Source organism: Stegodyphus dumicola, chromosome 8, assembly GCF_044657685.1.
Source record: "Stegodyphus dumicola isolate Sdum_Otavi_A_Nest chromosome 8, ASM4465768v1".
Taxonomy (NCBI): domain Eukaryota; kingdom Metazoa; phylum Arthropoda; class Arachnida; order Araneae; family Eresidae; genus Stegodyphus; species Stegodyphus dumicola.
Window position 1 is genome coordinate 32,878,651 of NC_140775.1, and position 27,511 is coordinate 32,906,161.

General features: G+C 34.5%; 1 protein-coding gene across 4 annotated transcripts in view; it reads right to left on the bottom strand.

Moving 5' to 3' along the window:
• The window catches only part of LOC118203790 (uncharacterized), a 52,307-nt gene that overhangs the window by 19,139 nt on the left and 5,657 nt on the right, over window positions 1-27,511 (bottom strand). For 2 of the 4 annotated variants that reach the window (XM_035376074.2, XM_035376073.2), the window contains exons 2-7: window positions 19,279-19,381; window positions 14,033-14,119; window positions 11,698-11,978; window positions 3,536-3,602; window positions 3,423-3,440; window positions 677-715 (exon numbers count right to left, since the gene is read on the bottom strand). In XM_035376074.2, coding sequence (XP_035231965.1) covers window positions 677-715; window positions 3,423-3,440; window positions 3,536-3,602; window positions 11,698-11,978; window positions 14,033-14,119; window positions 19,279-19,372 — 586 coding nt within the window. In that variant the 5' untranslated portion in view covers window positions 19,373-19,381. Of the gene's footprint in view, window positions 1-676; window positions 716-3,422; window positions 3,441-3,535; window positions 3,603-11,697; window positions 11,979-14,032; window positions 14,120-19,278; window positions 19,382-27,511 lie in introns of those variants that run through there. The other 2 variants (XM_035376076.2, XM_035376075.2) reach the window with 2 other exon arrangements.

Consider the following 27,511-nt stretch of genomic DNA (forward strand, 5'->3'; position numbering starts at 1 on the left):
AACTAGATAACCCTTAAAACTGCACTAACACACCAAATCTTCGCGAAATATTTCTTCTTTAGCTTTCAAACGAGCTAAAAAATATAACATCAGCCACTGGAATATGAGATATTAATTACAGAAATGAATGTACTGCATAATGGCAGCTATTTTGATCCCATCATGAAGAAGGGTAATGACTCTTGAGGGAGTGTCTTCCTATAGAGCTTCAAACCTTTCTTGGCGTATAAGCAGTGTAAATTTAGTACTAGTAGCCGGAAGTGAAAATTTTCCTACGTAGTGTCAAAACTAAAAAAATGGCAGGAATGAAAATGAATCTATAATGCTTATTTTTTAATTCATGGACGTAATATATTTTGTTGGTGAAAACAAAATATACTGTTTTTGTTCTAAAAGAAAATATTTTAGTTTTCAGCCTCTCAGAAATAATTCTGATAAGGGTATGAAAACTGCAACCGTAATTCATGCTGCATCACTGTTAAAAAAGAGGAATTTTCCAGAACCAGAGAATGTGTTAAAGGATAGACTGTGCAGAAATGAAAGCAGAAATAGTGGGCTAAAATTTCATTTCGAAAAGCTTAGAACTGTCAAGTTTTTAAAGCTTTAACCCTTTAGTTTTCGAAAGTTGGTGCTTAAGCAAGGCAGTTGATTTTGTTGGATTAAATATGGGACTTACTTTCTTCCATTTCAGGTTCTGCAGTAGCGGGATTTGTGCCTGAAGGATATAAGCCGATGAATTAAATAAAAATACTGAAATTATGATACTGTTGCTTAAATACATACTTCTAAATTCAATGTATTTAGAAGGTCAGTCATTAATTGCAAAGGTATGATTAATTCTGAAACAAAATTTCTTTCGTTCTGAGAAATTCAGATTCCTGAATTTACTTATTCGGCCATGTCTGAAAGAAACATATTTAATAACTGGATACGCTTTCCTTGATACATTGTATTACTAGAAGAAAGTAAAATAAAAATATAAAATTGCAAATATTATAAATTATGCATATTATTTGATTGTGCTTGGTATTATAAAGAAATTACTACACACGGATTTTGTTTTCGCTCAAGCACCGTTATTAAATTGCCGATGATAACGCTCTCAGAGAAAAAATAATCAGTTTTATGTGTAAGTCGCTGTAGTCTGTTTCTTTAAAATAAACATTTCAGTGCCTTTCCTCCTTCCCTCCCCCCATTTGCAATAGTAACATGTGTCATCATCATCACAGAGCCTGAAGTACCTATTTTAAAGTAACATTCCTTCTTTTACTATTCGATTTTCTTAGAAACGATATTTATATTATCGGGACCTGACAGAAAGTTAAGGATGACTATCCGTCATTAATGGCTTTTCTAAAATTGTTCATTTTGTCATTTCAAATGTTAGAACGAATCGATTCTGTAGCAATAAACACACTATTGTATAAATTATAGTGTGTACCAAATCGGTGTTACTTAGGTCACAGATGATCAAAGACCACCGGTTACCTTCGGTTTAATTTTATTCGAATAATCAAACTCATTCTTTGACTACTTTTGTGCATCAAATACGTTTTTTAGAAAACGTATTTGATGTTGAGACATGAAAATAAAGCACTGCTCACTAAATCCAAAGCCCATGCTATTATTTAATATTCTGAGGCCTAGAATTTTATATTAATGTGTTGTACTATATAAATTTATTTACGGTTATTCTTGCGGGCTGTCTAAATGTATGTGATCCGAGTCTGTAAGGTTACTATCAAATGATTCAACGTAATCTCATTCGAAACTGTTTGAATTTGGATAACTGTTATTTTGATCTGTTTGAATAATGCATGGTGTCTGAAGAGAGCTCGATTTATTCTTTTAATTAAAACGTCACAGCATCTACAGCCAAAGTACTGAAAATTTAAAACTGTGACGAAGAAAAACTTGAAATGACAGCGAAAAATATGTCATGGATTAAAGCTCAATATAACTGAATAAATTCTAATTACAACACGTTTGACTTGAGAACAGAAACTGTTTGAATTTGGATAACTGTTATTTTGATCTGTTTGAATAATGCATGGTGTCTGAAGAGAGCTCGATTTATTCTTTTAATTAAAACGTCACAGCATCTACAGCCAAAGTACTGAAAATTTAAAACTGTGACGAAGAAAAACTTGAAATGACAGCGAAAAATATGTCATGGATTAAAGCTCAATATAACTGAATAAATTCTAATTACAACACGTTTGACTTGAGAACAAAATAAAATCTGACTATATGAACATTGCCATTATAAGTTCTGTTTTGTATACTTAATACTGCATTCATTTTATTAAATATTAGATTTATATATATGTGTAAGTGTTTAAGAAGACGAATTTAAAATCATCAAACTGAAACTTTCTGGAAATGGGTTGACGTACCTACTGAAATATGCTAGTTTTTAATGCTTTTGAATTCATTTTGGGAAATAATCTTATCTAATCTTTATATCTGAAGAATGATCCAGTAGCAATATAATCATAACCGATACAGTTTAGTGACAATCAGCATCATTGAAAATTACACCTACAGCTATTTAGAAAACGGTTACCTATATTTTTCTGAATCTGACACTGTTCTGTATTCTTCCTGTGGGATAATGAAGAATTCCCAATAAAACTCTTTGGAATTATTTACAGTCGATATAATATTTTTATCTACTTGCTTTCCTATAACCAGAAAATATAATTACTGATTTTTAATACCATAAAAGAAGTGTAGGTTGCAATCCTCGCTCCATAAGAATTTTAATTTATCTTCTAGATTACAATAGTGCATTGTACGGTTAACAGCAAAGCATAAAAAGAGTATTCGAAAATAATAAATGTTCCACAATAATATTTTGAGATTTTTTATAATGACATATTTCATTAGCAATTCTATCATGAATGCAAGTATAATTTATAAAAGGTATTCTATTTCTGCGTATAAATTTTTGTAAACTTTACGAAATTCATGCTGCATCTCAAAACGTTAAGTACGTTGTAGTAACTTCTATTCAACGCAAAATATATTCCTTTGATTGACTCCAAAATTCACAAGACTGTATTCGGGTCACTAGTTTACTATTGAGCATAATAATAAGATTGAATAAAAGCATATTTATTTATACATTTATATTTTCTTAAAACCATAAGTATGAAAGATTTATTCGAAACTATTACTTAGATAAAAGTTTTACTGACAATTCAATTTCAATTCATTATTTGTAAATTCAGTTAAAATTTTATTGATAATTAAAATTTGCATTATCAGTAAATTTACTAATAATTAAATACAAAATTATAACTAAGCTGCTGGATATTAATGCTTCACATTCAGCTGATAATTAAAATGATTTGGTAATACTTGCTTTTACTCGGGCCCCGATATTTTATACATTTTTAAAACAGAGAAAAGGTACTCACTTGTTATGATTATGCTACCTGAAATGAATAGAGAAAAATTTCAGAATGTTAACAAGGCTGAATATGTGTAGATCTGTATTAGTTTTGCCAAGAGAAAATCTGTTATTTCTTACCATCCAGAGTGATATCTTTGACAGCTACATAAGCTTCTTTGTATGGAATAAATGCCTTCAGTATGAGCTAAAAATATTAGAAATATGCTTAATTACTCCTTGAGATAAAATTTTTATATTAACTGTTAATAATACTAAAAATAAATTTTTGTGTACTTAATTGTCGGAGGGGGCACTTACTAACTACAGTTTTAGTCTGATTTTTGTAGAAATTTATGCCACTGAATCTTTAGCAAAGTATTTCGATTTCATGCTCTGTTCTTTGTCCTTATATTTTGTCATTAATTAAATTATTATTATTAATTTTATTTAATCATTAATCATAACTATTTAAACTCCTCACTAAATATAATCTCTAGCTAGTATCCCGGGACTATTTATGTGCTTTGATAATAACTGATTTCAAATCGGCAAATTCGACAGATTTAGTACATTTTTGTGACAAAGAGATCGAATGATATTATGTTAGGGCAAAAAATATACATAAATACCCTTGCATATACTGGTAGGATTATCTAATTTTGATCGCTCATTTCCTGATACATTGTTGAAAATGAGGAATAAAGACTTATTTTTAGCCTGTTTTTCTTGGTAAAAGTTTTCTGTTTGTCTTATTAAAAAAATATTAGCTATATGCTTTATTCTTCTAACTAATACCGAAATCTATCTCAACGGTCCTTCATTAAATTCTGAAAACTTTCAACACAATTACCTTTCGTACGTGTACATACATATTTCTTTATTCTTGGATTCTGGGACTTAAACTAGCATTTTGCTGCTACTTTTAAGCAGAGTTTTCCATTTTCAATTTACCCCTTAAATTGGGAATAAATCCAGTGTCATCTGAACAGCATTATGGGCATCTGGGCAAGCCAGTGTGCTGGGGCCCCTACGACAACCACGTCCAGAAATTAGATGTAAGTGAAAATAGAAAAGCATTAGTATTAAGACGAATTCACACCAACGTGGTTACATGCTGGTGCATAAAGCGGTAACCAGTCAGAAACGAGTTCAAAAGTGATATTTTCCGGATTACAAGAGACCTCGTGAATTCCCTCAACTTCAACTTTGTGCTGCGTCAATTTTGCCAAGCGAAAATTTTGAAGTTTATCAAGAATAATTAAGCATAATTAAACAACCATAAATGAGATATAGTTGATAATAATCTAAAGCAATAAATTGTTGTAAGAAAATAATGCTAGATTATCCTAGATCCTAGATTCTTTTAATTTTACTTAAAACCTACACCAATTTAAGATTGTTTTTACAGCCTCCTGTTGCCTAATGTATAAAGAAAGCGTTGGCCTCCGAAGCCGAAGATTTTCATTTCAAGTTCCTCAAGGGCAAAATTGTACCGGAGTTGGAATTTTTAAAAAGATATTTGAGAAAAAGTGTATCACTAGCTTTAAGATACCAACGATACTCATTCAGTTTGCTGAACAGGAAGATTAAAAACCAATTTTTCGCCGGTAATACCCTAGCGCTGAGCTAACGCCAGAAAAATAAAATTTAACGGATACTGAATAGTGTAGTTTCGGGGCCATGCTTTTCTCTCCTATGATGACCGTACAAATGCCCCGAATTTTCATCTACTTCGACTTTTTTCTTTTTCCCAGCAAGGAATTTGCATTTATTGTTTTCAAATACTAATGGCATGATTTTCGCTAAACGAGCCTTTGGCACAATTTATAAGATTATCTATGCCTTTTCTTAGCCTGAACTTAGTTTCAAACAACTGGCGACATTGGCAAGTAAATCATTTCTTTCAAAATTTAGTAAAACTATTATTTGTACAGAAAGGAATCTTTCTGTACAAATAATAGTTTTACTGTGTATATGTATGTTTAAGTATGTAACTTTTAAATTAAGATAAAATTCAACCTTAAATACTGAAGCTGATTTTATGGAACACTAAATAATGGTTCCATGTTTGTTTTTCTCAAAACGCATGATTGTTTTTCACACAAAGGTTTAACCTTGATAATAATTTTTCATCAGTTTAAAGAACCCTTGCACGAACGTCTAATTTGCTAATTGTAGAATTCAATTTCTAAAACAGAAAATAACTATTACATAAAATGCAATTACTTCAATAATTTTTAGACTGAAGTGAAACTTTAGATTATAAAATTTCAGACAGCGACTCTTCATTAATATTTGAAAGTCAAATTGAAATAATTACAGCTACAATTTCCTTATTTCCTGATATTTGGTAAATTTGTAAATTCTACCTACATTATAAAAAATATAATTTTCATTATATTAAACAAATTTTTTTAAGGAAAGTACTACATACAGCATGAAATAAATTTTATGGTGTCTTGGTCCATGAAAAACTTACTCTCTGAAATCGGAAAATGCAATTAAGAATTTTTAATTATCATTCAACAAAATTTATAAAAAACTAAATTAAATACATATGATTAATTTCTCAGGTATCCTTTCTTCTATTCTCCAAACGATGCTTTTCTCGGATATTCTGATGAAAATTGGACAGACTGATGACGCGCTATGAGAAAGTAATAAAAAAAAATTTTTTTGATAGGTTTCAAGCGTTTCTCATTAAAATTATTTGAATCTTCTTGCTGCAGTCGTCTTTCATTTATTAATATAACTCAGAACCTTCTGCTTCTTTTTTTTGTACGTAAAGCAAGAAATAAAATAAGTTATGAGACAGCAGAATGGTGACCATTTTAATTAAAAAATATAACTGTAGAAAACCAAATACATCGCAAAAATACACGATTTCTCTCAAGTTTCCGATATGAAGAAGCCATCTATCGGCCGAATATAAAAACTTTGAAAAGGAAAGTTTCCGCCATAATGTGAATTGACGCACACAGAAAGCTTTTTTTTTTTTTTTTTTTTTTCCGCTTTCCCACCATCGGACTAGTGTGAACGCAGCTTAAGAATCCCGGCCAAGTGCTCAGTAGGCCCAATGCGATAAGATGGCCGTAAAGGAATTCTTGAAAAACTGAGGGTCAGATATTTGAAAAGTGGAGGCAATTCTGTGATTTTCAGAATCTTCACATGTATAAGTCGCTGGGTTGGCTTCCTTGCTAGATTCAATGAAAAAGCTGCAGTCCTTCCTGGATACGGAGGTCATGGCATTAAAGATAGCAAAGTCTAAACTTGCAAACTAAGTCTGGAAATAAAGCAATGTATCTTCCGAAAATCTGAACTTAGGAAAGCATTTTCTCTCCTAAAATTATGTGATGCATAGATGCAAAAAATAGTCATTTAGTTTTACTTCGTAATTTATAAAAGGAGTAAAGTTAGCTGCATCATTTTTTCTTGCTTTCCGGAAAAAAAAATTTCATTCATTCTGTCCTACAGAATAGCCTCATACTTGCTCAGTTTTGGAGTCTTTGTGTAGCACCATACCGAGAAGGAACTTATTCTGTAGGACATGAACTTCTGAGAAATTTTGTTACTGGCATTTAGCCATGCAGGGAAAGCATAAGTCAAAATTGGAAGAATAGTGTTACGAATTTGGTATTTAAAAAGCTAATGTTAGTTCAATTATAAATTAAATGGTTTTATTTCTCGCGCAGTGCAGCGCGTGACGAATATTAAAAGAAAGCTAAGCCGGAAAATTGAAAATACAAGAGCGCGTGCATTAAATAAATAAATATCTCTTTTTGATTTCGAGAAAGTACTTGAAAATTCTAGCGCGTGATTTTAAAATCTTATAAAAGGAGGAAAACATCTCAGTTTGTAGTAGTTGCTTAGTTTGTTGTTGTTTAGAATACTGCTCTTGTTGATTGTAGCGAATTCGCGGATTAGCGTTCTTTAGCTGTTTTGAATTGCGTTCTATTGGATATTTGAGTAGTTAAAAGATAACTACTGTGAGATATTGTAATACTGCATGATAATTTGAGAAAATTTAAGCATTTTTGTTGTGATAATAATAAATTTTTGTTCCTTTTTCATCGGACTTGTGCATTCATTTCATAACGAACCCGTACGCACGCAACAATTTTTGGTGGCAGCGGTGGGATTTGAATGCCAATAACAAGAGCGATGGAAGAACAATTGAGACAGCTCATTAGTGCTTTTGCTGCATTCCAAGAAAAGATGGAAGCTGGCCAAGCATCATTTAAGGAAGAAATGAAATTGGGCCAGGAATCCGTTAAGGACGAAATGAAAGCCGTTCAAGCTGGTCAAGAAGAAATGAAAAGAGAAATTACTTGCATAATAGAAAATAAATTTGAAGCTATGGAAGGCAGAATTGACGCAGTTGAAAATAAAGTTGGACATATTGAAGAAAGAGTTTCTTCGGTGAAAGAAGAAATAGAAGAAAGAGTTTCTTCTGTAAAAGAACAAATTGATGAGAGAGTTTCTGCAGTTGCCAAAGAAATGGATACTTTAAAGAAATTCGTAGCGTCGGCAGGGAGCAGGAGTGATGATTTTAAATTCTTACCAATGCCTGCTCGTCCACCTCTGAAGCTATCCACATATGATGGGAAGACCTCCTGGCAGGTGTATAAGACACAATTTTCTATCGTGGCGGATGCGAATGGATGGGATTCCCAAGCTAAGGCCTGTCATCTCGCCGCTTCTCTAAGAGCCGACGCAGCGGATATCCTTCAGACTCTTCCCGAAAACAAAAGGTTAGATTTCGAAGCTCTGTCCGGCGCCTTGGAGTTGCGCTTTGGGGAGAAGTGTTTAAAAGACTACAGCAGGCTCCAATTAAAATCTCGTCAACAGGAGCCTACCGAAACACTTCAGGAGCTCGCCGCGGATGTTGAAAGGCTGTCCCATCTCGCCTTTTCGGAATGCCCGAGAGAAACGAGGGAAATCCTATCGCTGCAATATTTCGTCGATGGCATCCGGGACCCTAAAATACAGAAAGCACTGCGAATGGCGGATGTTAAAGATTTGAAAAGCGCTTTAGTGTACGCCATGAAATTGGAGGCAGCCCAGCAAGCAACACTTAGGGATCGCTACCCAGTCAGAGCTGTGCGAGTCCACGACCCAGGGGACCAATTGATGGCTCGTTTAGATGATTTAACCAGACAAGTCGATGCTTTGATACGGAGTAGCAGTGAGAACATAGTGGCTGTAAGATGTTGGAGATGTGGTTCTGAAGGTCACCTACGACAGCATTGCAGAACACCCCAGGGCACGGATAATGAAACGGATGAGTTGACAAGACCAGTGAATGCTTTAAGACGGAATAGTGGTGAAACAAAACCGATCCTAAAGTGCTGGAATTGCGGTGTTGAAGGCCACCTACGAAGGAACTGCAGAACTCCCCAGAGTACGGAAAATAAGGCATACGATTTAAACAGACAATTAAATGCCACGGGAAGGAAAAGGACTGACAAGAAACCAAAGTGCTGGAACTGTGGAGCTGAAGTCCACGTACGAAAGAATTGCAGAACACCCCAGGGTACGAAAATTGAGACAATTTCTGAGCAACGACGCAGGAAACAAATTAATGACCATATCAAGGAACGGAGTTGCCAGATAATGAAAAACCCTGTTTTAAAGCGCTTAAGATCTCTATAGTGAGTGGCAACAATAACGGACTGTCCATCAATGGGAATATCGATGGAGTTCCTTGCAATATGATCATTGACACAGGAGCTAATGTTACCATCATTAGGAAAGATTTAGCTGAACAGTTTAAAGATAAACTTATTTGGACGCCATCCTGTGTTACCCTTCAGACTGCGTCTGGTGACAAGATCGACATAACTGGGAAGTTAAACGTAAACATCACGTTTGGAAGTGCCGCCTACCATCATACGGCATATGTGGCGGATATTAAAGATCCATGCATACTCGGATTGGACTTTTTAAGGAAATACAATTTTTCCTTAGATTTCAAAAACAATAAGCTGCTTTCAGCATCTGATGGCATGACTATCCATCCTCAAAAGGGATCCTCGCCTGGAAATGTCGACGCCTTGTCCGAAAGATCGAGCTCGGGAAGCTGCCGAAATCATACCAGGGTCGAAAAGAAACTCAAGACTACCAGCTATTCTCCATCCCAGAAGCTCTTCGGTCGAGACCTTCGTCTGCCTTGTGACCGCCTGTTTAGTCGCCCTACGGATGCGCCTTCATCGCCTGAGGAACACATCCAAGATGCCCAGGCCCGGTTTGAGGGAATGCACCGTTCTGCACGAAAGCGAGTCAACTTGGCGACGGAGAAAATGAAGACCAGATGCGACACAAGAGCTACTAGACAGAGATCCAACAAAGGAGACAAGGTGTGGTTGTGGAACCCAATTCAACGAAAAGGACTCAGTCCTAAATTACAGTCACCTTCGGATGGTCCATATACAGTGCTGAACACGAATGACGTCGTGGTTCGGATCCGTGAGTCTTCGAACTCTTACGACAGGTTAGCTTATTACTATGGCCATAGTACGTAATGTAAATAATTGTAAATAGTATCAGACCATGGTCCTTTTTGTTTTTTTAAATGTGTATTTGATTTGTTTTGTATTTAGTATTTGATTTGCATTTAGTATTTGATTTGTATTTAGTATTTGTTTTGTATTTAGTATTTGATAGCATTTGATTTGTTTAAGTTAGTTATTGCATTTATTGTAATGTAATGTTTATGCCACAGTTGTAAGTTTAGCTTCCTGTCCAGGGATTGTACTGCCCGGGACGTGCAGTCCTTGTTAAGGGGGCAGTGTTACGAATTTGGTATTTAAAAAGCTAATGTTAGTTCAATTATAAATTAAATGGTTTTATTTCTCGCGCAGTGCAGCGCGTGACGAATATTAAAAGAAAGCTAAGCCGGAAAATTGAAAATACAAGAGCGCGTGCATTAAATAAATAAATATCTCTTTTTGATTTCGAGAAAGTACTTGAAAATTCTAGCGCGTGATTTTAAAATCTTATAAAAGGAGGAAAACATCTCAGTTTGTAGTAGTTGCTTAGTTTGTTGTTGTTTAGAATACTGCTCTTGTTGATTGTAGCGAATTCGCGGATTAGCGTTCTTTAGCTGTTTTGAATTGCGTTCTATTGGATATTTGAGTAGTTAAAAGATAACTACTGTGAGATATTGTAATACTGCATGATAATTTGAGAAAATTTAAGCATTTTTGTTGTGATAATAATAAATTTTTGTTCCTTTTTCATCGGACTTGTGCATTCATTTCATAACGAACCCGTACGCACGCAACAATAGCATATTTCTTTTACATATGCTATTGGAATTTAAACAAAATAGCTGGGAAAGCTGCATGTTGAAATTTAAATTGTTTTTATAATAAAACTATAAATACAGTAATATCGAATGTTGCGTTAATAAATAATTTAAATCTGTACGATTTTTTTTTCTTCCGCGTCGGATACATTCAAGATATTTCTACAAGTAATATACAAATTTGCAGTTGTTAAATAGGTTAGATAAGCTGAACGATTGCCTTGAATTAAAGTTTCGACGATTCAGTGAAATAGTACATCACCACTTGACAAAGACGATTTTGGATGGTCATACAAAGCACATCGTATTTTTGATTGGTATCTTATTTTAGATATCAATCAAAAGCCTTTAGATTTTAGATATTATGCTTTTAGATTTTTCTTATGGAGTTTCTCAGAATGAAATATAGAGTTTTTTGAGAGCAATTATAGCCTCTGCGCAGTAAAGTAATTCGATTAGTAAAACTGTTCATCATACTTCAGTACTAAGTTAAAAACAAAAGTACCTTTGTGTGCAAAATTCGCAGAAAGACAATCTTTATAATTACTCTGAAGGAGTCAGTTAAAAAATTTACTAATTTTACCTGAAACGGAAACATAATTTGGGTGAAAATTTTCGAATTCTGATTGCAACAGGCACTTAAAAGTGACTGAAATAAATTTTCGCTCGTAATAATATGAAACTTTTGTTTTCAACTCATTAAAGTGTGATGAAAATTTTTAACTGCTATTGCTTTGTTCTACATGGACCATATAATATCCTCTCCTTTCCCAGAATTTTTCTGCCTACAGTGTTAAAACTGATTTTACAGAATTCTATTCTTTATTTTTAAAAACTTTATGTTGACAAGTATATATATTTGTGATCGTTCTTTAAAAGCGGAAATAAATACCATCCATGTATCTCAGACAGCAGTGCAATCCGAACAATTTAACTTTCTTCCATTTTTGCCGGGAGCTAATATTATAACATATAAAATGAGGCAAATCGTTACCTTGTGCTTATTATGGATAGGAGGCAAGGCCACTGGTTTGGATGACCAGGTCTCTGGGAAAGTAAAAGCATAGTCACCAGTCTTGGAGAATAACATCTGCTGAGTGTTGTCTTCTTGTACAAGGTAAAGCCGCAAATAAACATCTGAAGTGCCGTAGATTTTGTACTGGAAAGATACCCACGAGTTTTCATTTCTGGACTGCAACCACGGACTTTGCAGGATTCCTGTACCGCAATTAGGATACTCACATTTACTTAACTCTGCATACCGTTCTTGTCCATCTACAGAAAAGAGACTTTTTTTATCATCATATGTTGCCGACATTACACATAATATTTGAGTGATCATGATTCATTTTTTACATACTACGTACAGTAAATTTTTTGAAAGACGTTTAATTCGTTGTGTTTCGACTTGCTTAACATTTGGTACGTGCAATGTTATTTAAATAATTTCAGACAATGTTTCAATTTGATTGTGTATTTCAATTTCAGACCGTGATTTATAGCACCACGACCTTTCCGTAGACCGCTAACCCTCTCATACTAGGTAAATTATAAACAATTATTCTTAATCTCTTAAGCTGTTAAGAAAAAAGGCTTCAATACTTCATATTAGCAGAATAAGAATTTCTGAATATCTATACAAGTGAACAAAGAACTCTGCAAATATTTGTATATGCATTGTCTAACAGAGAAAATGCCATGCCATCTGTTATTGTGTCTGACGTGCAAATATGAAATATTAATGCATTTGAAATGTTACTATATGCAATTTTTTCTGACAGATATACTAAAGAAAGGTTTTAACGTAGCTTATTGTACCGCCAGCTTCATCGTTGCACCGCACTACAGAAGAAACGTAATGTGATCCCACAGCGATCACATTTGGAGACATCGTTCACCGGAAAGAAATGTATCATACTTTGATCAGAGCTCGAAGTTAGAGATCCGAGTGCATTAGGTGTCTTGTCGTAGGGCGTTCACAATCAAAGACTGGCGACAGTTTGAAAGAGTTCAGAAGGAGTACTGGATGTTCCGGTATGAGCTCTGACAATATACTTCCAATTTGCTGAAAATAATTTTATTAAACAATCTTATAAGCTATCATCGTCATCCTTTATATAATCATCATGCTGCATCAGAACTTCATCAAGGATAGGATGAAAAGAGTAGAGTGTTCAACGATGAATTCCTTCTTTGGAAAGCGAAGAAACTATCGGATGGCTTCCTTTGTCATTTTGTAGGACTACTCAACCACCTAACCGTCATCGTAAAATCATAGTTTCTAGTGCTATCAGAAACAACAGTTACTCACCTAAGTAAGAATTACGAGCACATTTTAATGTGTACCAAATAAAATTTTTCAGCAGAATAATGGCAACATACTGTTCAGATTAGCCTAAATACTTTTCAAGATATGCAGATGCTTCCACGGCATCTCCACGGCAGATGCTTCCACGGATTCTCCGATCTTATTCCAGTTTAGAATCTGTGAAGCACAACACTACCGCAGTCAGAAAATGAAGATGAACTGTAAATTTGGACCACCAGCATTCCATGGTCCTAGATTATGATCTAAATCCATGATTTGGATCCATGATAAGGTCTAGATCCATGATTTGGATACTCATTGAAATTTTGCTATGTTGAGTTCGATGTACTTCCCAAAATATCAGTTCCACTTCTTATTGATCACCCTGTATTTTAGTCTACTAGAGATTTGCCTGTATGGGAAGTAATTTGTTATGCACCCTTTTGGTTATCTGTGTTACTCCATGAAGATTTGTTTTTGAACAATCCTTCATGGTGTGGTATTTTCTTTGTTAGAAGGTGTATTTATTTTATAACGCTGTAAACTGGTGTATACCTCTCTCGCATACTTGTAATGTGATTTGATTTTTTTAGTGCTCGTTTATTAACGATTTTTACTCACATCTTTTGACGAAGCATGCAAAGTTATTTCATGCTCCTGCGACGGTGTACTGAGATTAGGAAATGGAAATGAAAGTATTGTTTAGAATACTGAGTTATTTAAGAAGAAAGAAGGAAGAAGAGAGATTAGAAAATGGAAATGACAGTGAGAGATTGCTCTGAAATTTGGAATTTCTTAAAATTAGTATTTCGCTAATTTCCAAATACATGCTATTTAAGTTTTGGACTTGCTAAAAAATTACAATTTGCTTTTTTCAAATTTTGCTACAATTATTTTTCTCATAACACGGATCTTTAAATTTTTCCTAACGATATCTTAATATATTAAGTTAAAATGAATCATTTTATGAGGACTTAAATGAGGTGATACAGAAAATCAGAGAAACGAAAGTCCAGCTCACCTGACTTAAACAGCCATCTTAAGGCCGATTTTTCATTATGCGTCCAGACACACGTGCCTTCGAATACATTTTCACATTGGCTTAGTACTGTAAGGAAAAAATGAAAATGAAGTTTTATTAGGTTAGAATTCTGGGCGAAAATAAATCCAACATGTTAACTATACAGGGTGGTTCAAAACTATACGTCAAAAATATAAAGGCAAGTAGAGGGGACCTAAATAAGCACATTCCGTTTAGGAACGTATGTGCGGTAATGCCGCATTAAAGCGCTAGCACGTAAAGAAATATGAATCATAGGAAACTGAAAACACAAGTAAAGACAAAAGAAAAATATTATTAACAGTTTACAATAGGTGCTCGAAAGAGTGGTCACCAACAGCGATACAAGATTCACATTGGTGGTGCATGGATCGGCGTACATTAGAAAAGATGTCGGGTATGTCGAGTACATGTGCAGGAGCAACAGACAAGCAGTCAACAAGAACTTCTGCAGATGTGACGGGATTCTCGTACACGAGGATTTAAATATGTCTCCAAAAGAAGAAATCCAAGCAGGTTAAATAAGAAAAAGGAGAAGGCCAGAGAACTGGTCCGCCCCGTCCTGTCCAATGCTGGCCGTAGACAGCGTCCAAGTGTTTTGTGACGCTCCCGGACGCATAAAACGATGTACTCGTGATTAACTCTCCATGAAGATGCTTGAATATTCTACGATCCGCTGATTCCTATCCGGGAATAGCTCCTTGTATACCCTTTCAGCAGCTAATCCATTTCCTTGTGCAGTCCCATACATGAAATGCACGTCGGCACCTTCCGCATTGGTGCAACAATGCATTTTGCTCGAGATCCGTGCGGGAAATGAAGAATCCAGCTATCGTAGTGCTTTTATACGCCGCAATCATTAGCGCTTTCTGCCGGCTTAACGAGCCATTACCGCACAAACATTCCTATACGAAATATGCTTAATTAGGTTCCATCTACCTCCTTTACATTTTTGATATATAGTAGTTTTGAACCACCCTGTATAACGTTGCTTTGTAATATTATAATTATACTGTTATATTTCGTATTTATTTTACTGTTACAATATTGCATTTATGTGTCCTTTATTGTTCTTTTGGAAACTAACAACAGTTACCTTAATGATACTTTGATCAACTGTGCTCATGGTCGCATTACGTCATTAAATTGAATGATAAGGTATTCTCCAAATTACTAATATATAGTATCTCCATCTACATGAATAACTGTGCAGCTCGAAGTTAAATTAACCAACGATGGGTTGAAATCGCTGGTTGTAATTAGAATTCAAAATCACTGTTGAATGACAATGACAAAGCATGTAAGCGCACATATTGTACTGTATCAGAACAGTTCACGTTGGGCCGTTTGAGAATGACAGAGAAGTGTTCAGTGAAGAACCAAGGACTGTTAGCGTACAACAGCGATTTGATGGTCTTTCATTTTCGTACATCTCTTTTCAATAAACACTTCCTCACAACTCTCTTTTCATGTGTTGCATAAATAATAATATCCATGTATTACACGCAATACTAAGCCAAAGTACCTGAAATTAAAATAAAGCAGACATAGACATTTCATATTTTCTTTCTAAACACCAATGTTTTCTAGGAAATCTCTACAATGACTTCTTTTTACACATTACCTGTAACATAAAGCGATTCGCAAAAGTAATCGGACGCTTTTATTAGATATCGAAAATGTATTGTTACGAATTTTGTACATACATAGATGATTTTGAAGAAACAATATGTGAAATTGTTGTATTTCTTTTGTATAATGTAATATGAAAATCTACAGAGTTATGCCGGAAAAATACGAATGCAGGGGCAAGTCTATTTAACATTGGGTAAATCGGTATCCCGGTAATTTGTCCGATGTTTTATTCAATCTATCACGAACACAACGCCCACAACAATATTGAATTTTTTTAATACAAAAATATTGAAGTTATAAAGTTGTATGTTTGTTTGAATTATGCATTGCACTTGAAGCACTTGATGCAGAACTTTATGATTCATACAGTGCATTCTTTAATCGAGGGATTGTTAGGATAACATGCATGTACGCCAGTTCCTCAATTTCAAAGTTCCCATCAGTACCTCTTATAAATAGTACTAATTGAGCAGTAGAATTTATATCAGTGCTTTCATCTTTAGCTAAGGAGCAAAATTTAAACTGGCCAATCTTTTACTCTAAATGTGAAGTCAAATTTTTATCGATGTCTTCGATTATAGAAGTCACGGTTTTTTGAGATAAGCTTACAGTCTCAAAATTACTTTTCTTGTCTCGACATAAAACAACACAAACTTGGAGCAGGCATTGTTTAACGAACTCCTCATCACTGAGAGCTTTATTATTTTTAGCATTATTGTATGCTACAATGTAACTTGCATGTGTAGCTGCTTCTTGGATACTCCTTCTTGAAAATATTTTGTCGGCCTGATAATTTTTTACAAAGACTTTCTGCATTTTGGTTTCTTTCATATTGGACATTGCTTCGTAATTGGAATTCTTATGCTTAGATGTGAAATGACGGGAAATGTTATACTCTTTCAAGACTGCTACAGCTTCATTGCAGATGAGACACACTGATTTATCATTTACAACTGTAAAAAATATTTCCAGGTCCATTCATTATTAAAAGCACGGCACTCTTGAATCAACTTTACGTGTTTTTTCGTAGCCATTTTGGGGTTGAAATAGTTTACGAATAACCCAAACAAGCACTAACTACGCTATGCTTTTAATTAATTTCACCACTATTTACAATGATGTAAAATGTTACAATGACTAAATGTTACAATGATGGCCGCAATCTTTCCATACGCAACCAATAATATTAGAACTCGCGCCAAAAGATTTGACAGAAAGATTTTTTTACAACACCGATCTTCATGCATTCTGGCCAGATGACCAGGCCATTTAAATTTCTGTAGTTTGACGAGTTTTGTTACAATAATTGTTGTCTATAGATCCTTATATAGGTCTAATTTAGAAAATACTCTTCTCTCTTCCATGAGCCATTCACATGGGCCCCCATCATGTACGCAATGCAAAATCCTTCTTTTCAAAATACCCAATGCTTCCTCATCATGTAAAGTCAGTGCCCAGGCTTCTGACATATATGTCAGGACAGATCTGATAAGACTTCTAAAGAAGTAATTTAATTATTAACTTCAGAAAGCTGGATTTTAAACAGTTTTTCAGGCCATGAAAACACCTATTTGCATCAGAGATTCTTTTAAGTATTTCAGAAGTCTTTGAGCCTTACTAGAAGATGTAAATTTAAGACTTGCAGCATATTCATCATGTAGCAATTAGTTCAATGCTTCAAATACTTTTAAGAATTAAATATTAAAAAAGACAGTCAACACTTTATTGTAAAACCATTAAATGCTGTAGACTTACCATTAATGCTGATTTACCATTACTGATTTCAGAATAATATAAGTTTTTGGATTATTTCAGACATATTTAATACTCTGAATGTAGGATCTAAGAATAACGGATCATCTTTTATCCTGATTATATGCGGGCAACATTCTCATCGTCTTGACAGAAACGGGGATTTCAACTGAATCAGTTCCGTAGGAAGAAAAAGGTATGAATTTTTTTGTCACATTTCATGAATTTTGTACGGGTAATCTGAGGATTAAATTTACTCTAAAGTTCAATATGCTGGGTTTATTAGATAAATTTTTAACAATATTTCCAGCTTACACTAGGTTTATCAGAACATTAATTCCATTACAATTCAAGAAGCATATAAAATTTTTTTAATAGCAGATTTGCCTTAAAATATAATGCAGAGGAAATAATAATAATAAAAAATTATTTACAACATTTTACATTCAAAATAGATAACAGATTTACTAATATCCATCCCTGTATCACAATATGAATACAAATTTTAATTAATACTTTAAAAGCCTTATATAATATACATCTGAAAATTGGAATGATTGTTTTCACGAGTACAAATAGTTTTACAGGTTCCAGCATGAAATATATATCAGGAGATGGCAATCACAACACCTTAAATTATAAAATACAAACATGTGTATAATCAATAGCCCATTTTACCAGTACATTACTACCACAGGATGGAATAACATCCATCCTGTGGTAGAGTAGCAAGTTAAAAATTCTATTTCAGTGAAAGAATGTAAGATTTCTTTCTCAGAATCTGTGAGAAATAAGATTATTGAATATACTTATATACTTACTTAATAAGCGATATTTAAAGAAAGACTAATTCGTAGTTTTATGTCTTTGATTAAAATGGTCAATATTTTAGCACATTGAAAAGCTAAGTAAGAATTTAAAAAACTAAGTAAGAATTGAAGTAAGCTAAGAAGTAAAGCTAAGTAAGAATTGAAACTCCTTCCAACAATACAAAATAGTGGAAAAGTTAAAAGTTACTAGTATAAAATAGTATAACAGAGTAAAAGTCAGCATATAAATTTTGATTAAAGATGAACTTTGAATCTTAACCTTCAGAATAATTCCAAATTCTAATCTCAGTTCCAAATTCTAATTCATATCATTTAGGTTTGGGGACTACTAAATAATAACTCTAAACCTAATGATATGTTGTGTAAATTTCTAAATTCTTGAGATTCTCAGAACAGTACTTAAATTTAAACTCTATCGAGCATATCTAGCACGAAAAACAATAACTGAAATTAGAAAAACTTGGCTAGAAATTAGATAAAATCTAGTTGAATCTGCGTCGAAAGGATTAAACCATATTTTAAAAATTTTTATTTGATGGAATAATTAAAGTCAGATCCCTTTTGTGATATAGCAAAGATACTGATTTTTCAACTAAATATTTTAGGTTTCGAAAAAGTTCTTAGTGTGAGGAAAACGCTAAATAAACGCGTATTTTAAAGAGCACCGCGTTTTATACTTTTAATCTAATGTCTTTTATAGTTTTAATCTAATGTCAAGTTTTAACGTTGTATTCGGAAACCGAAATTATGTGACCACTTTTGTGAGTCACTGTATGTAAACGGGAAAAAAAAAAAAAAAAAAAAAAAAAAAAAAAAAAAAAAACTTGTATTTTCTGTAACTTTTAATTAATCTGAGCCTAAATTTTAGCCTTGGACTTTTTCGAATTTTGTAAAGGTTTTGAAATATTAAAAAGAATATCATTTTGTTATAAGATTTATTCTTGAAATCAAAAATTCTTGAAATGCAAATGATTATTTTCAGTAACTCACCTACGATTAAATGACAACTGTAGAGTAACCATAACTTCAATAACTGGGAAAAGCAGTAGGTTTGCTTTTGGTCGCCGATATGCTTGATCCTCATCTAGGTTCTCTAAAAATGTAAAATAATAATAATAATAATAATAGTAAATGAATAAATACATAAATTCTCCGAATCAGATCAGATTTAATGCTTTCCGAGAGCCTATTTTTCAGAACTAAGCAACAAAATCAGTGAAATTCGTAAGAAATGGAATGTAAGTTCCGTTCCTGGGATCTTTAATTCTTTAAAAGGCTATTATTTATGTCTGTAATTTAAAATTTCTCCTATTTCACGCAAGGCTTCAGAAAAAACAGTGAATTTTCTCTTATCCACTTTGCAAGTTTGGCGTTCATTGTCCCCCAAGAAAGCTGGACCATGACGAAATATTAAATAACAAAAGTATGAGAAACAGGTGTAATTACTACTAAAGCTTATGTAGGAGTGTTATGTGCGTTAGGCACGTAACTAAAATATTTCCTAGTAAAAGCTAATACATCATTTAAAAGCATAAAAGGAATTAATATGTCTCAAATAAAATTGAGATATAATAATAATTAAAATATTAAAAAGTTATGTGAAGTAAATTATGAATATATATGCGTAAAACTATAAAATACATTGTAACGATAGGCAAAAATAAATTTAGTTCACTTTATAAAAGCCAACAAATATTTCTACAAGACTTCTTTTTTCCAAAGAAATTTTAGTAAAATAAGATCTAAGATCGTTTGATGACCCATTGGATATTTACAAGGGTGACAGTTACGAGTTTCAATTGTACACTTAAAACTGATATGTGCTCAGGGATGGATTAAGACTTTTAAAAGCCTTAAGCACATAAAATATTTTGGTGCAATACATTTATGCTTATTCCCCTCCTCCATTTCGTCTTGATTAGTTGCACCATTCCGTAGTAAAACCGGCAATGGAAAGTTTTCGTAACGCCCCTTTCCTTGAGTTCTTAAGACCTGTTTGTAGTGCCTTCTTTCTTTGACACCCTAAAAGCATATACTTATTTTGTTTAATGGTTAACTCAGCTCTTTGTCTGCTAGACCAGGGATCCGGCCCGCGGATACAATTTTAATTTGTCGGTTTGAGGCAAATTAAAAGAAATATATATGTATATATTATATATCCAACTCATTTTCTACTTTGTTTAAATATTATTTTTTTTCTTCTCTTTTTTCAAAGGACTGATTATCTTTTTACTTTCTATGTTTTTGTTCTACAAAACATAAATCGACAGAAATAGCAAGCACAGGCAGCTTTCAATCGGTAAAGTGAATTATTCGTGAATTTCAGGAAGGGCTTTTAACTTTGAAAGTGCCTATAACAAATATATATAATATTACGATCGATGGAGAACCAAATATGACAGGAAAAAAAAATCTGGATTTCTTGAATTCTTTAATCAAATCATCACGGGAACAAAGTTGTTTTTTACATTGTTTCAAGATGCTCCGTGTAAATCTGCATTTAATATGAAACCCATGCCTGATGCAGTCGTGAAGCTTGTAAATACTATTCGATCTCGTGGGCTTACAGGCAATTTCGAGATTTTCTTCATTCAATGCAATCTGAATACTCTGGCGTGCTGTATTACGCGAAAGTAAGGTGGATTAGTGCAAGATGTGTTCTTGAGCGAGTTTAACAACCGAAAGACGACATTGTGTCGTTCTTCCATGTGAAACAGTGTTTTGCGGAGTGCAAAATGTAAGAAGATACAGAATGGCTTTCGGACTTTGCATTTTTCACAGATTTTCTTTGTGATATGAGCAACTTGAATGTCAAGATTCAAGGGAAAAATCAATTAACCGACGATATCTTGGCCCATCTCAAAGCTTTTAAACTAAAACTTAATCTGTTTCGTGGGCAGCTAGCCAAGAACAACTTGTCGCGTTTCCCGAGGATAAATTCAGTACCCTCAGTAAATGAAGAGACGCTTAAGAATTATGAAGATGGCTTGAAAAAACTGCATTTTCAGTTCAATTTCAGTTCCATTTAAACAGAATTGGATATTTTAACTCTGCCTCTCAAAGTAAATTGTGAAGCAGTGTGGTCAGAATTGCAGCTTGAATTAATTGAGTTGCAAAAAACCAATCATCTCAAGCAGTTGTTTCTAAATATGCCAAAGTTAGAGTTTTACAAATCATTATCGAAAACCTTAGAAAGAATTATTTCAGAAGTAGACTGACAGATTAGCATTTAGCCTCGTTGCTTAGAATCAGTACATTTGACTTCGAACCTCAATATATAAGGAGCTTTTAAAAATGAAATCGCAATTTCATTCATCTCATTAACATATTTAAATTGTAATACTTTTATATTGTTTTTAAAATTTTATCTTGGCCTACCAAACTTTTTTTTTTCGATTTTTGTCCCGCGACCGAAAACGATTGCCCATCCCTGTGTTAGAGCATTCCCTTCAATCTCTTGATCTTAAGCTCTCACGTAATTTCATTACTTCAAAAATTACAGGAAGCAGGATTGCTTTATTCGAGAAATATTCTCAATACTTTGTAATATTGTCACGAATTTTGTATATTTATATATAATTTTAGCGAAATTATGTGTGAAATTGTAGTATCTTTTGTATAATGTAAGATGAAATGCTTGAAAATGCGAAGCTCTGCCGGAAAATAAGCTTACATGGGCAAATCTGTTTAACATTGAGGTGAATGGCTGTCTCGCTAAACTGGCGAGGTATTGCCAAGCTGGCAATGCTCCGGTCCTTGTATAACTGCAGTTGAATATGTAACTATAACCGTGCTCAGCCTTTATATGTAGCTTTAACCGTATATGTATTCCTGTAATTTCGAGAAATGGATGGTACTAGTAGTTTTTCGGCAGCCCGGGGGGGGAACTAGTATGTAAGACCGAAGAGAGCGTCAGTTTCCCAGTTTTTAATTCAGAAGCTGATTTCGATGTGCATCCAATCCATTATGAAAAAATCTGGATTTCTTGAATTCCTTAATCAAAACTATCCCGCACGAAGCAGTATCCAGAGCTGTGCATATGATAAACTTTATTCTCGGCAGCCTTCGACTTTCTTATCAAACACATAAAGGTTGCTGCAGCGTGACTTTTATTCGGTGTGTAAAACTGAAATATAATTTATCCATATCTATGTATTAAAATGTGTTACTGGCGGCAGTCCTATTAATTATATCAAGCAGAAGTTTTAAATGACTTTATATTTGGATCACCTTTATCGTGTCATTATACCAAAAGTCTCGTTTTTAACCCAAAAGAAAACGAAGACAAGACGGATTTCCTTAAAAGAAAAGACTGTCATCAAGCATAGGGTGTTGAAAAGAATGATGAGCATGCGACGGTGTTTTCAAATAAAAGCTAACTACTGATACTTCGATTAAAGTGGTATAGTTCGAATCAATAAACGCAAAAACATGCGCAGGATATGTTTTGAATATTCCAGAACACATTCTCAAAGCCTGATGATGAGTTGATTCAGACTACAGCAAAAAAGAAACGAAAGCAAAAGATCTTTTGAAAACAGAGAAACGAAGAGGAACCTGTACATGTTTGCTTCGAAATCGAATGAGGTCTTGATATAAATCTACGCCAAACTCAAGGTTGTTGTGTTATTAATTTTATAAATGATCTTTTACCTAAAAAATTTGATTCAGATCGTATTTAACCATCACAAAAGTCCTATTGCCGCCCAGACGATATAGTGGTTAGGAGAGCCTACTGCGGTACCGAAAGGCCCGAGTTCGAATCTCGAAAAAGGCATGGATGTTTTTAAATGTACAGTGTCCCTGTGGCAGGTGAGCACTCAAATATGTGGCGACCCGAAAGTCCTTTCGTGTAGACTGGTGGTAGGGGACAGAGGTGGGAGACCCTCGGACACCCCCTTCCTCCCCGGAGTACTCTTCCTCAAAACTGGAGTAGAAATTGACTTCCATACTACGTTTATCACATATCTTGTTAGCCCGTGCTGCCAGGTGAATTCCAGGTGGTGCGCCAGCCCCTCTGAGGGGCCAGAGCGGAGGTTGAACCTCCTCGCCTGGTCCTGAGGGGGAGTTAGATCTGTAGTACGGATCATTAGAGTTACGCGGAGCAGAGCAGCCAAGAGATCGATATCTTGTTAGCCCGGGCTAGGGCTCCTGCCACATTCATTCAACTATTCCCTAGGGACTAGGTTGAATTTTTTGAGCTCTCTCGCTACTTGATTTATTTGTAAGTATGTCTCACTTGTTCTCGCATACGACAGCCAGCTAGAATAGGCAGTGACTACTTCGAATTTGCTTATCTAAAATTTTTGCTTTCAATCACCGACCGGAACCTCTCTTGATCATGAATAAGAAAACGGAAAAAGATGACGAAAAAATTAAAGCCAGTCAAATGATAACGAAAAGCTTAGAAATCGAACGAGAAATTAAACTCCTAACTTATGCCAATAACGAAAAACCCACTGATGATAATATAAAAAAAAATCAACGAACTTAACACGGAATTAGCTAAATTATTTTCGGAATTACCAAAACATGAATCTTCATTATATGAAGTTATAAGCAGGATATGTCAAAATAACAACGATACTTGGACCGCACCTAGAAAAAGAGCGCGCAACTTATCAAATGATAACACCCCTCCTACGCAATTATCAAACCAATTCGACGCACTAACAATAGATCAAAATCTCGATAATCAGGACATGGATGATAATGATGACAATAATGATTCCACTAATACTTTACCTTTCAAACAACCTCAACAATCAGCCAATAAAATACCCCCCCTTGCAATAACTCAAGATATCAACTGGAAGGACATCAGAAAAGATTTTATAGAAACACTTAAATTTGGTAAATTCGAGGCTAAACTAGAAGGCGAAAATTTCGTAATCAAAGTTACTAGTATAGACGATTATAAAGCAGCCCAAAATTATCTAGAAACTAAACATATCCCATATCATACTTATTTATTACTCTGACAAAGCATTAAAAGGCGTTTTAAAAGGCTTCTCAACGGACTACACCATAGAAGAAATTAAAGAGGAAATAAAGAAACTGCAAATACCAATAATCAAAGTTATAAGAATGGTACGCATGCGCGATGGTATTCCTACAGAACTCCCCATGTACTACATAGAAGCTCCAAATAATCCTTCAGGAAAACGTATGTTCGACATAAAGTATCTAATGGACATGAAGGTTAGAATCGTTCCATATAAAGGTAGGCCCGGACCGACACAATGCTTTCAGGGTCAGCGGTACGGGCATACTCAGAAAGCATGTCATAACCCACCAAGATGTGTCAGATGCCTCGAACAACATCAATCTTTCGAATGCCCGCATAAAGGGAAAAATTTCACCCCTCAATGCGTCTTATGCCAAGGATCCCATGCATCTTGCGATAAAAAATGCCCTGAACATCCACTCAATAAACCAGATCCTAAACTAAAAAATATTAAAGAACCCATCATACACCCAAGTGCCATGAAGGAAATCAAAACTAACAGTACGCGCTGCCAATCAAAAACCAGTGAACCCATCTACAATAGCCTATCATACGCCGCAGTCATTTCTGGGTCTAAACAACCGACAAGCCCTCCATCAGAAGCTCCCATTAAAATTAACAACAATAGCAAAGAAGAAAAATCATTTGAAGAATTCAGAGCCTTCGTAAAATCTCTTCACACACTTTACATAGAATATAGGAATTCTAACAGCTCAGATAATAAATTGGATATCGCCTTAAAGGCACTACAGGTTTTTGAATTACACCATGTATAATTCACAACATAGCACCTCTCCAATCTATCGGCACATCAATTACGCTAAATTTGTTTCATTCAATTGCAATGGCATAAAAAGGCAGCTTTTCGAAATTAAAAATTACCTCACACAGCACAGCATAGATATTCTACTCCTCAATGAAACCCATCTTAAAGCAACCGATATTATTAAACTCCCCAACTATGATGTTTTTCGTTCAGACCGACTTCATAACAGAGGCGGAGGTACTTTCATTGCAACAAAGAAATATTTAAACTGCTACCCAGCCACTCTACCACCTCTCCAAAGCCTTGAAGCCTGCGGATGTATTATGAAAAGTAATAACACAGATTATTTAATTGTATCCGTCTACAAACCTCCTAATAACCTACTCAATATCACCGATCTCAACAATATCATCAATTTAGGATATCCCTCTATTATCTCAGGCGATTTTAACTGCAAACACTCGAACTGGAACAGCTCTACCACCAATGCTAACGGTATCATCCTCAACAATTATCTTCTCAATAGCCATATCGATATCTACGCACCTAATGAACCCACCTACATTCCCACTAATCTACGTGGAAGACCAGATGTTTTAGATATAATCATCACAAGCAAAATCCCTCAAGCTCCTTTTGTCTATGTCGCAAATGATCTCTCCTCCGATCATTTGCCACTTCACTTTACCCTTTATGGGTTAAAACATGGCCTACCTCCTTTGAAAACAAAAATTAATTGGAGCAATTTCAAATACATTATGCAGAGGAACGTCAATGCTGCTCCTAACCTCAGTAACACCACAGAAATCAACGAGGCTATTACTCAACTTAATAATCAAATCCATACGGCAATAAATAATTCAAAAATGCATAAAAAAGATGACTCAATTACCCTTCCTCTCCATATCAGGCAAAAAATCAGAGAAAAGAATAGACTTAGGAAAATAGCACAACGCACCCAACACCCTAATGATAGAAGAAATTTCAATAGATGTCACAAAGAATTAAAGAAAATTATCAAAGAATACACTGACCAGGCCTCGAAAAGCTTTGTGCAAAGCCTTTCCCACGACGATCATTCAGTCTGGCGCATCGCAAAAGCTCTAAAACACAACAACAATAGCATTGGACCCATCAAAATTAATAACGCAATAATCAACAAACCTGAAGAAATAGCAGAAATTTTTGCAAATAATTATGAAGAACAATTTTCTAATAATCTCTACCCTTGTCCCAACGACTGCAATATCTCTAATCATGTCAACAACTTTATACAAGAAAACTCTAGAAACTTCAACCCTCCTACCAGTCCCAGAGAAGTTCAAACCATTATTAGGCACCTCAATATCAAGAAAGCCACTGGATATGACCAAATTTCCAACAAAGCACTGAAAAACCTTCCATCCAAAACAATAGTTCTAATTACCAACATATTTAACGCCTGCCTGAGAAAAAATTACTTTCCTGATGCATGGAAACATGCCATCATTTTTGTACTCAAGAAACCCGGTAAAAACCCAGCTCAACCCTCAAGTTACAGACCTATTTCTCTGCTACCCACAATAGGCAAAGTTTTTGAGAAAATTATTGTAGAAAGAATTAAATCCTACGTTTTTTCTAACAACATTATCAATAGCAACCAATTCGGATTTAGACCTGGATACTCCACCACACATCAAGTCTCACGCATTGTGGAATATATCGGCGAAAGTTTCAATAAAAATGAAACCGTAGCTGGTATATTCCTCGATATTGAAAAAGCTTTCGGCAAGGTATGGATCGATGGACTACTCATCAAACTTATTAACTACAACTTTCGACCCAGCTTAATTATTCTTCTTTCAAATTTTCTACGCAATCGTTCCTTTCAAGTTAGAATCAAAAATATCCTCTCTTCCACTAGAATTTCTAAAGCAGGAGTAGCTCAAAGATCGGTCATCTCTCCAATACTTTTCAGCCTCTACATTAATGACATCCCTCCATGCACTAAAACTATAATTGCAAGCTACGCAGATGACACTGCACTTCTCAGGAAGTCTATGAATCCGGATCACGCCAGAAAAAACCTTCAAGAACGTATAAATACAATAGCCCAATACTTCAGAGCCTGGAAAATCAAAATTAATACCTCCAAATCAGCCCTTATTTATTTCAGAAGAACGGTCATCAGAAAAGACATAGGAAATATCCAAATTGAAGGACAAAACGTCCCTAGAACCAATATTATTAAATACCTTGGAGTTTACATCGACTACCGCCTAACTTTTCGTAATCATATTATCAATATCCGGAACAAAGCCTATCAGGCATTTATGGCTATTTATGCCTTAATCGGAAGAAACTCAACGCTAAATTTAAACACCAAACGCATCATCTATCTGCAGGCTATCCGCCCAATTCTTCTCTACGCTGCGCCGGCCTGGGCAGCCACCTCAAGAAATAATCGACAA